The following is a 10,141-nucleotide window of genomic DNA, read 5'->3' as shown; positions in this document are numbered from 1 at the left end:
GCGTTCCGTCAGTGGAAAAACTCTGATGATGGAGAGTCAGTTGGTAGAAGTCTTTTTTAAGTAATTCATATTACTTTTAAAATCTATATATATATATATTATGACTTTCCACATCTAGGGAGGGCAGCGCCAGAGTGCCCCCTATGGACCAGTCGCCACAGGTGATGATCCAGATCAGGTCACAGTGGAGGTCTGCATTCTCTCAGCATTTTTTTAGATTTGTAAAAGTCTCTATAAATCAGGCTAATGTTCTCTTTCAGACCAAGTTAGTCAAATCAAGTTGAAACCACCGTTTAATTGTGGTTTAGGGCCAGAGATGGCAAAAGTACTCACTTTCCGTACTTGAGTAAAAGTACAGATACTTGTGTTAAAAAATACTCTGATAAAAGTGGAAGTACTGATTAAACTTCTTTTTTTCAAGTAAAAGTAACAAAGTACAGGCTTGTAAATTTACTTAAAGTATAAAAGTAAAAGTAGAAACCACTTTTTTCATGCCGTTGCCTACATTTTAAATGGATGTCTGCCAATAGGACTAGATCTCCGTTGTGTTCATTTTCAATCATCTCGTCGTCCATGCTACTATGCTAACGCCACCGCCACCAAGCTGCAATGATTTGCCGCCAATGAATACCGCCGAATCTGTCGATTCATCTTGTAGTGGTGCGTCAAATGCAACGTAGATTCCCATCCAATTAGATTGAATTTGGTATTGATGACGTGAAAAATAATAACGGTAACTCCATTGAAATGATTCAAAACTAAAGTAAAGAGCCAATTTTTTAAAATGTAAGGAGTAGAAAGTACAGATATTTGTGTAAAAATTTAAGGAGTAGAAGTAAAAAGTCGTCATAAAAATAAGTAGTAAAGTAAAGTAAAAATATCAGAAAAATCTACTTGAGTACAGTAACAAAGTATTTGTACTTCCCATCTCTGTTTAGGGCCATATGATGTCATCCTGAAGGTCGCAAACCGCCCTCAGACCACCATATGGACAAACCTGTTTTAGGTAAATCTGAAGCCCAACAGAGTCGAGGGAGGCATCTAGACAGCTCCGTCAGGTCAAAGGTCAGGTATGAGCTGTTTGCTACATAAGCTCCATGCTGAGCCTCCACACTGAATGACAGATCCTGGATCAGTTGGGGGATCGGGGAGCAGGACGCTCTCAGAAACCAGCTTGACCCAGATCTGGTTTGGGTCAGACCCATCAAGGCCTGAACTAAAGTCCAGCTTTCAGGGTGGATGCTGCTTGATGCTTCTACCCATCCTGGGGCTCCATTGATCCATGGAAGGAAAAGACACATAATGGCGCCCCCATGTGGTGCTGAAGGAGAAGTTTTATGGCTTTAAAGCCCCTCTCTGACAGATGGCGTATGAAGGTTACTGGCCTTTGTCTCCTTAGCTGGAGAAACGTTTTCGGTTACGCCTCCTTTAAAGACCAATCAGAGCCATCCGTAGGAAGCTGTAAACAGGTTTTTATTGTGACATCATCGCAGCAGAATGAATCAACACACCTGAACAGACATTTCTCAGAAACAGCACACCTGTCTGCAAGCCCCTCCCCCTCCCAGGTACTGCCTCAGACCTAACACAGATTGTGAAGGTAAGTGCAAAGAAACAAACATTCAATCCAGGAAGTGACATCATTCTAACAGGAAGTGAGTGTGTTTGTGGGAGGGGTCACATCTCTGTTTCAGCCAATAAGCTCTCACCTAGACCAGACGTCAGCAGGACCATCGGCGGTCCGGAGTCTGTAGGGATCAAAGAACAGTTAGACTTTAGAGCCACGTCCAAACCTGCTGGTTCTCTCATCCACTTCAGACCAGTTCCCTTCAGCCGGGTCCACAGAGCAATGGTCAGAACTAACGGCCCAGTCCACAAACCAGTAAACCAATAAACCAGAGGGAGAGCTGGAGGTAACTGCTACTACTGGTACCGCTGCAGCTACCAGATCTGCTCTGGTTCTGCTTCCTGCTACATGATTGGCTGAACGTTGCCACATGATGTAAAACATTGTGGTTGCCTAGACAACAATAATAACATCACGCAGCGTCCGTGTGCCGAGTCGGAAGCATCTGTAGCGTTAGCGTGTCCAATGACCGATGAAGTTTGACCTGATTGATAACTAAACTGAAATAAATCTGGGTAGCGCTGTAGCTAGCTGTGCTAGGTAGCTAACAGGTTAGCCTCGTTTAGCTCAGTCAGTTAGCCATATTAAGCTAAACTACTTTTAACTTCATATCAACAACTGTTCGTTTTCTAAAAGTAGAATAACTGTTTTCTTCGTCTAAAATCTCTTTGAAAGTCATTTTTTAAGATGTTTAATTTGTCCGCCTCTGACCTTAGATGTTAATAAAAAGAATAAAAATTAGCTGAGAGTTTTAGTGTCTCATTTTGTTGTTTTTTTTTTCAGTTTTTACGGCACTAGTGGCTCGTATTTACAGACAGTAGGCTGACAGGAAAGGGAGAGAGACTGGTTTCAAACCCGGCTCGCCCGCGTCGAGGACTAAGGCCTCCATACATGGATTGTTAGCTCTAACCACTGTGTCACCAAAGTACGCCATAGTGTCTCCTTGTTAAATGGCAGAGCAAAGTCTGTCTTAGAAGACAGGACTTTCCTTCCAGACTGACAATGATTGTTTTCTATTTTCAGCTACTTTAGATCGCCGATTAAATTCAACATAAAAGCAAATATAGGAAATATGTTGAGACTCCAAAGGAGATTTGATCCTTAAGAAACAGGTGCAATACAGTTTGTCTGAATGGAGTTGCCATATGGTGACGTAGGAGGAAGGGGCGGGGCCTCGAGCAGATTGGACGTATCGCTGATTGGACTGAAACTGAGGTGTAAAACATTCAAGAACATTCTGGGAGAAAATCCTTCAGCAGTGAAACCAAAGTAAACCTCCTTTACAATAAACGTAAGAAAAGAAACATGTTTAAAAATGTCGCTGGACTCAAGAACATTAGACTAGCCGTTCAGTTAGCCTCAACTAACGTTTCCTCCTGTTATTGATATGTAAATATGTTTAAATTACGTCAGTATTAAATTGTTCTAATGAGCTGATAGCTCATTTTATCCTCTACATATTAGCACATTCGCCTACATTAACATTTAGCCAAGAATAGAAGAAATCACCATGCTAATGAAAATTAGCCTCGCTAAGCTAAATAAAGGAGCTTCTTCTGTTGATCTAAACTCATAATCTAAATAACAATATAAATACCAGTTTTAAGTTGTTAGTGATTCAAAGAGTCCCTAACATCTCTGGTTCCTGATCATCTACTGAAGACCAGCAGGAACCAGATTCCAGTCAGAACTTTAGAACCACACAAAGGATGAAAGGATAGAAATAAATAAAAACTGAATATAAATTACTATCAACAGCATTATTCTGCCAGAACTGGGAGCAGATTAACACCATTTTCACACTCATTACAGAAAACACAAAGCTCCTACTGATACAGAGGACAAGTAAACACCACACAGCAAACAGAACCAGATCATGTCTGATCGGTTCTAAGCCCAACAGAACCAAGACCCTAAAAAGGTAGAAGTCTGTTGGACTGGATCTGGTTTCAGTCTGAAGGGGTCTTGCTGTTGCGGGTGACTGGGGAGGGGAGGGGCGGGACAGTGTTCAGCCCTTACTGCTGTGGGGGAGCCAGGGGAGGGGCTGGTGCTTTTCTGTGCTGGAGGCGTGGCCTCGGAGTGAAGGCGGGGCCTCCCTGTTGTCTTCCTCCTCCCCTTCCGACAGGAGGTCGCTGATCTGCTGCTGCAGCTCAGGACTGATGTCATTCTCTGCCAGAACCAGAACCCTGAGGCTGGTCGGGTAGTTCTCCACCATGTCCAGAAACACCTAGACACACAGAAACCTGGCTATCAACACAAATACAGAGCATGGCGGTGATGAAAAGCACAAAGAGGCGCTGTAACCATGGGACCTGTGCTGACTGGTTGGTCAGTCCAGTTCCTTCCAGGTCCAGGACCTCCAGGGTTCTGCTTGATGCCACAGTGACCGCCAGCATGGCGGCAATTTGATCTCCTGGAGACAAAAGCACATCATCAGACCCCAATAGGTGAACAGGTTGTTCCGTTGGTTCTGGTATCGGTTTACCCAGTGGGTTGTAGTCCAGGTTCAGCACACGCAGCTGGGAGCTGTGGGCCACAGCGATGGCGAAACGGGCCCAGCCTTTGGAGCCGATACGGGGATTAGCGCTCAGAGTGAGCTCCCTCAGACCTGATGGACCACAGATGGACAAGGAAACAATGATGACCGAAACGAGGGCCACTGAGTTGCTGGTGAAAGGTCTTCATCAGTGGAAAAATGGCCTGTAAATGGTCTGTTACTGGCCTGAAACTCACCACTTACTGGCCTGTAACTGGTCTGTAACTGGCCTGAAACTCAACGGTAGCTGGTCTGTAACTGGTCTGTGACAGACCTGTTACCGGCCTGAAACTTACCAGTTACTGGTCTGTAACTGGCCTGTAATTCACCAGTTACTGGTCTGTAACTGGCCTGTAACTGGGGTGAAACCTCACCAGTTACTGGTCTGTAACTGCCTATTACTCACCAGTTACTGGTCTGTAGTTGGCCTGTAACTGGCATGAAACTCACCAGTTTCTGGTCTGTAATTGGGATGAAAACTCACCAATTACTGGCCTGTAACTGGCCTGTAACTGGTCTGTAACTCGCCAGTTTATGGTCTTTAATTGGCCTGTAACTGGTCTGTATCTGGCCTGTAACTGGCCTGAAACTCACCAGCTACTGAGCTGAAACTCACCAGTTACTGGTTTGTAACCGACCTGTAACTTGCATAATTTCACCTGTTACTGGTCTGTAACTGGCCGGAAACTACCAGTTACTGGTTTGCAATTGGCCTATAACTGGCCTGTAACTGGTCTGTAACTGGCCTTTTACTGGCCTGAAACTCGCCAGTTACTGGCCTGTAACTGGCCTGTAACTGGTCTGTAACTGACCTGAAACTCACCAGTTACTGGTTTGCAGTTGGCCTGTAACTGGCCTTTTACTGGCCTGAAACTCGCCAGTTACTGGCCTGTAACTGACCTGTAACTGGTCTGAAACTCACCAGTTACTGGTCTTTAACTGGCCTGTAACTGGTCTGTAACTGACCTGAAACTCACCAGTTACTGGTCTTTAACTGGCCTGTAACTGGTCTGTAACTGACCTGAAACTCACCAGTTACTGGTTTGCAGTTGGACTGTAACTGGCCTGTAACTGGTCTGTAACTGGCCTTTTACTGGCCTGAAACTCGCCAGTTACTGGCCTGTAACTGACCTGTAACTGGTCTGAAACTCACCAGTTACTGACCTGAAACTCACCAGTTACTGGTCTTTAACTGGCCTGTAACTAGTCTGTAACTGACCTGAAACTCACCAGTTACTGACCTAAAACTCATCCAGTTACTGGTCTGTAACTGGCCTGTAACTGGTCTGTAACTCGCCAGTTTATGGTCTTTAATTGGCCTGTAACTGGTCTGTATCTGGCCTGTAACTGGCCTGAAACTCACCAGCTACTGAGCTGAAACTCACCAGTTACTGGTTTGTAACCGACCTGTAACTTGCATAATTTCACCTGTTACTGGTCTGTAACTGGCCGGAAACTACCAGTTACTGGTTTGCATTTGGCCTATAACTGGCCTGTAACTGGTCTGTAACTCGCCAGTTACTGGCCTGTAACTGGTCTGTAACTGACCTGAAACTCACCAGTTACTGGTTTGCAGTTGGCCTGTAACTGGCCTTTTACTGGCCTGAAACTCGCCAGTTACTGGCCTGTAACTGACCTGTAACTGGTCTGAAACTCACCAGTTACTGGTCTGTAACTGACCTGAAACTCACCAGTTACTGACCTGAAACTCACCAGTTACTGGTCTTTAACTGGCCTGTAACTGGTCTGTAACTGACCTGAAACTCACCAGTTACTGGTTTGCATTTGGCCTGTAACTGGCCTGTAACTGGTCTGTAACTGGCCTTTTACTGGCCTGAAACTCGCCAGTTACTGGCCTGTAACTGACCTGTAACTGGTCTGAAACTCACCAGTTACTGGTCTTTAACTGGCCTGTAACTGGTCTGTAACTGACCTGAAACTCACCAGTTACTGACCTAAAACTCATCCAGTTACTGGTCTGTAACTGACCTGTAACTGGTCTGTAAGTGGTCTGTAACTGATCTGAAACTCAACAGTTCCTGGTCTATAACTATTCTGTAACCGGTCTTTTACCGGAATAAACAGAGTGAGAACACAGAGGGAAATAGAAACCTCCTCTCATCTCATTCATAATTAATCCTCCTGTGCAGTCCAGAAGCTGATCAGGTGACCAGGATTACCTGGAAGATACCCGAGGCTGTGATGAGTTGAATGTGAACCTGATGCTGCGTTCACCGACCACAGGAGAATCCAAGCGTTTGCCCTTCCCTACCTGACTTGGCTCCATCTGGTGGCAGCATTCCACAGATCAGAGCCAGGGCCTCCTCCCCCAGCATGCAGTCTCCCAGGTCCAGGCAGACCAGGGTCGGGTGGGTGGACAGCGCCGGGTTCAGAGCCACCAGGCCAGCATCCAGCAGCGGACTCCCATGGAGGCTGGAGTTGGGCGGAGACTACATGTCACAAACCCTTCCTGAACATTTCCACCAGCCAATCAGGTACCTGTACTCACAACAGGGTCTGCAGGGAGCGGTTGGTCTTCAGGGCGTCCGCTAGGTGGCGCGTCCGGCTGATGCTGGACACCACGCCCAGGTTGAGGTTGAGTTGAGCGAGGGAGCGCGACTCTGCGACGCTGGCGCAGACGCGGCCAAAGTCCCGGTCTGAGAGCTGGCAGCCGCGGACGGACAGCAGCCGGACGCCGTCCTCCTTCAGGCTCTCACAGATGTCCTGGACCTCAGCGGCGGACAGCAGCTCCCCGGTGATCTGGATGGAGGCTGGCAGCATCTGGACTCCACTGGGACCACTGGGAGACAGAGACATGGACCAACATCACTGGCCAGGTTCCATACTCTTACATACATCCCTGAACAAACATCAGCATCAAAAACCTAGACTTGGTTCAGATGCTTCAACTTCTGAGAACCAAATCCAGCTCCAATAGTTCACAGGTTCTGGTTCTGATCCAGTCTGGAATTGATTCTCTTTAAAGATTTGATTATCTATCTATGTTTATTATCTATATGGATCAGATTGGAACGCCAATCAATCTGATGTTGAGGATCAATAATCAATGACGTCAGAGGAGATGCAGAGGATTTGCAAGCAGAGAGCCAATCAGAGATCAGCATGGATTGATCATCTGTAGCTGATCAATCACTCTGATTGGCCTCACAGTCACCGAATCAATTACCTTCAGATGCGATCGATCAGCTCACGCGCAGAGAGCGGAGACTGTCACGCGCTGATGTCATCATTCGCCGCAGGCCGCGCGCAGGTTACGGTCCAACAGGACGGCGAGCAGCAGAACCGGTCCGCTTTCAGGGGGAGGCAACGGCTCCGGTGGACGGGCTGCGGCTCCGGCTGTCGGTCAGAGCGGCTCCGTGAGTCTCGGTGAGTTTCTGCAGGTGAGCAGCGTTACTATGAGCTGCAGAGACAGGTGCGCAGACAGGAGGGCTCACTCTGAGCAGAAACCAGGCCAGACTGAGAGAGAATCCCGATTTAAAGTCGTGTTAATGTCCATCCCATCATTTTATAACTGTTGATTAAAGGTCTACGTTGGATTGATTCTCATTCTCAATATCTGCTTTTATGGTAGAAAATAAGAGGATTCATATTTTTCATTCTGATCTCTATGTTATAAAGTGGACCATTAGATTTATCACTAATGTATCAGAATTCAGACATTTAAATATTAATCAGAGTAAGCCCTCTGCGACTGAGCTGCTTTATTGTGACGTAGCTTCCTGTGTGTTTAGTAGTCATAGCAACCGCTCTGAACTGATCTGGTACCAAAAGGTTCGCTCTGATTTTGGGTGACCAGAACATTAGAACATAAAACTTTTAATAAACCAATTTATTTACCCAGAGTTCATGTTAGCATGATGCTAATCTGGATAAAACTACAATAGAAACATGATTCTAGACTCTACAGCAGGGGGCGCGGTGCTGTTCATTGTAGCAAGCTGCCATAGGCCGACACAAGAGTCCACCCTGCGTGGTGACGTATTCGGAAGTGTTAGGACATCAACTGAGTTAGCAGCAGGAGCTAACATCAGCTGCGACAGACTGAGCTGAGCGCTGGAGGTTAGTGCTACTAACATGAAAATAAAACCTACTAACCAGCTACTAACTATTAGCTAACCAATCAGTTAGCTTAACTTAATTCTAAACTAGCGGAAGCATTACCAGCGAGCTGCTAGCAGCCAGTTAGCTCCGTTAGCTTCATCCTAATCTGACCTGAAATCTGTGGGAAAAACGCAGCTTCTCCAAAAGGTCTGTCCTATGTTGGACAGATTCTCTCTGTTTCACCCAAAGGACAGACTGGCGGACATTTTCTCCTTTTGGTCCCTTAAGTTGTCTTCTGTCCATCCCTCAGGTTGTCTGCTCTCCGTCCCTCTGGTTTTCTCCTGTCTGTCCCTCAGGTTGTCTCCTCTCTGTCTCCTGTCTGTCCCTCTGGTTGTCTCCTCTCTGTCTCCTGTCTGTCCCTCAGGTTGTCTCCTGTCCGTCCCTCAGGTTGTCTCCTGTCTATCCCTCAGATTGTCTCATTTCTGTCTCCTGTCTGTCCCTCTGGTTGTCTCCTCTCTATCCCTCAGATTGTCTCATTTCTGTCTCCTGTCTGTCCCTCAGGTTGTCTCCTGTCTGTCCCTCTGGTTGTCTCCTCTCTGTCTCCTGTCTGTCCCTCAGGTTGTCTCCTCTTTGTCCCTCAGGTTGTGTCCTCTCTGTCTCCTCTCTGTCCCTCAGGTTGTCTCCTCTCTGTCCCTCGGATTGTCTCATTTCTGTCTCCTGTCTGTCCCTCTGGTTGTCTCCTCTCTGTCTCCTGTCCATCCCTCAGGTTGTCTTGTTTCTGTCTCCTGTCTGTCCCTCAGGTTGTTTCCTTTCTGTCCCTCACGTTGTCTCCTCTCTGTCCCTCAGATTGTCTCATTTCTGTCTCCTGTCCATCCCTCAGGTTGTCTCGTTTCTGTCTCCTGTCTGTCCCTCAGGTTGTCTCCTCTCTGTCCCTCAGGTTGTCTCCTGTCCGTCCCTCCTGCTGCGTGTCGTGGATGGAAGTGTGTCGCTCAGCCATGGGACCAGAGAGGATCTTGCCGAGCTCTGAGGATGAGCTGGGGGAGGACGAGCGTCCAGCAGACGGAGCTGGCCTTCCTGCCGGGGCGGTGTGGGTCGGGGGGGAGGATATGGGAGACATGGAGCTAGATGGAGAGGAAGAGGAGGAGGAGGAAGAGGGGGGCAATGGGGGGTATTATTATCAGCCTCTGAACCAGGACCCAGAGGGGCTAAACAGCAGCGAGCAGCCAGAGGACGAGGACAGGGGGGACATGTCTCACTCAGAGCAGCTGCAGCAGGTGGAGCGCAGGATAGAGGTGAGATCTGCCTGGCAACAGGTGACCAAACGTCTCCAACCGGTTCTAACCGGGTTCTGTGCTTCTCACCACCTGGGTGTCCCTGCAGGTGATGGGTCTGCACCTCCCTGAAGCTCCGCCTCCACACAGCGACGAGGAGGAGGACCCTGAGGCAGCGGCGGCACAGAGGAGCCGAGCCTCCATCCCCATGGACGCAGGTGAGCTGACCCCATGACCACAGCTTATCCAATCAGCTTGGAGAACCGCTGTAGGACCCCAGAACCGCTTCAGAATGGGTCCCTCATATTAGCCATGGTGGCTCTCTGACAGGGAACCAGGCTGGGTTCAAACGCTGCCTTCGGGGACTCGTTTATAAATCAGACGCTGCCTTCGGGGACTCGTTTATAAATCAGACGCTGCCTTCGGGGACTCGTTTATAAATCAGACGCTGCCTTCGGGGACTCGTTTATAAATCAGACGCTGCCTTCGGGGACTCGTTTATAAATCAGACGCTGCCTTCGGGGACTCGTTTATAAATCAGACGCTGCCTTCGGGGACTCGTTTATAAATCAGACGCTGCCTTCGGGGACTCGTTTATAAATCAGACGCTGCCTTCGGGGACTCGTTTATAAATCAGACGCTGCC

General features: G+C 47.8%; 2 protein-coding genes across 2 annotated transcripts; one reads left to right on the top strand and one right to left on the bottom strand.

Moving 5' to 3' along the window:
- Positions 1-1,452: 1,452 nt before the first annotated feature.
- On the bottom strand, positions 1,453-7,609 carry lrrc73 (leucine rich repeat containing 73). Its single transcript, XM_038280365.1, has 7 exons — positions 7,351-7,609; positions 6,673-6,963; positions 6,436-6,596; positions 4,113-4,235; positions 3,940-4,040; positions 3,647-3,854; positions 1,453-1,748 (listed from the first exon to the last, which is right to left on the bottom strand). The coding sequence occupies exons 2-7, from the start codon at positions 6,942-6,944 to the stop codon at positions 1,678-1,680; spliced, it is 936 nt and encodes a 311-aa protein (XP_038136293.1). The 5' UTR covers positions 6,945-6,963; positions 7,351-7,609; the 3' UTR covers positions 1,453-1,677.
- On the top strand, positions 7,342-9,746 carry mea1 (male-enhanced antigen 1). Its single transcript, XM_038280366.1, has 3 exons — positions 7,342-7,550; positions 9,163-9,517; positions 9,606-9,746. The coding sequence occupies exons 1-3, from the start codon at positions 7,357-7,359 to the stop codon at positions 9,729-9,731; spliced, it is 675 nt and encodes a 224-aa protein (XP_038136294.1). The 5' UTR covers positions 7,342-7,356; the 3' UTR covers positions 9,732-9,746.
- Positions 9,747-10,141: the final 395 nt, after the last annotated feature.

Source organism: Cyprinodon tularosa, unplaced genomic scaffold, assembly GCF_016077235.1.
Source record: "Cyprinodon tularosa strain WSP-4 unplaced genomic scaffold, ASM1607723v1 ctg1596, whole genome shotgun sequence".
Classification (NCBI taxonomy): domain Eukaryota; kingdom Metazoa; phylum Chordata; class Actinopteri; order Cyprinodontiformes; family Cyprinodontidae; genus Cyprinodon; species Cyprinodon tularosa.
Note: the sequence above shows the minus strand (reverse complement) of the source record. Positions and strands in the feature narration are given on the sequence as shown.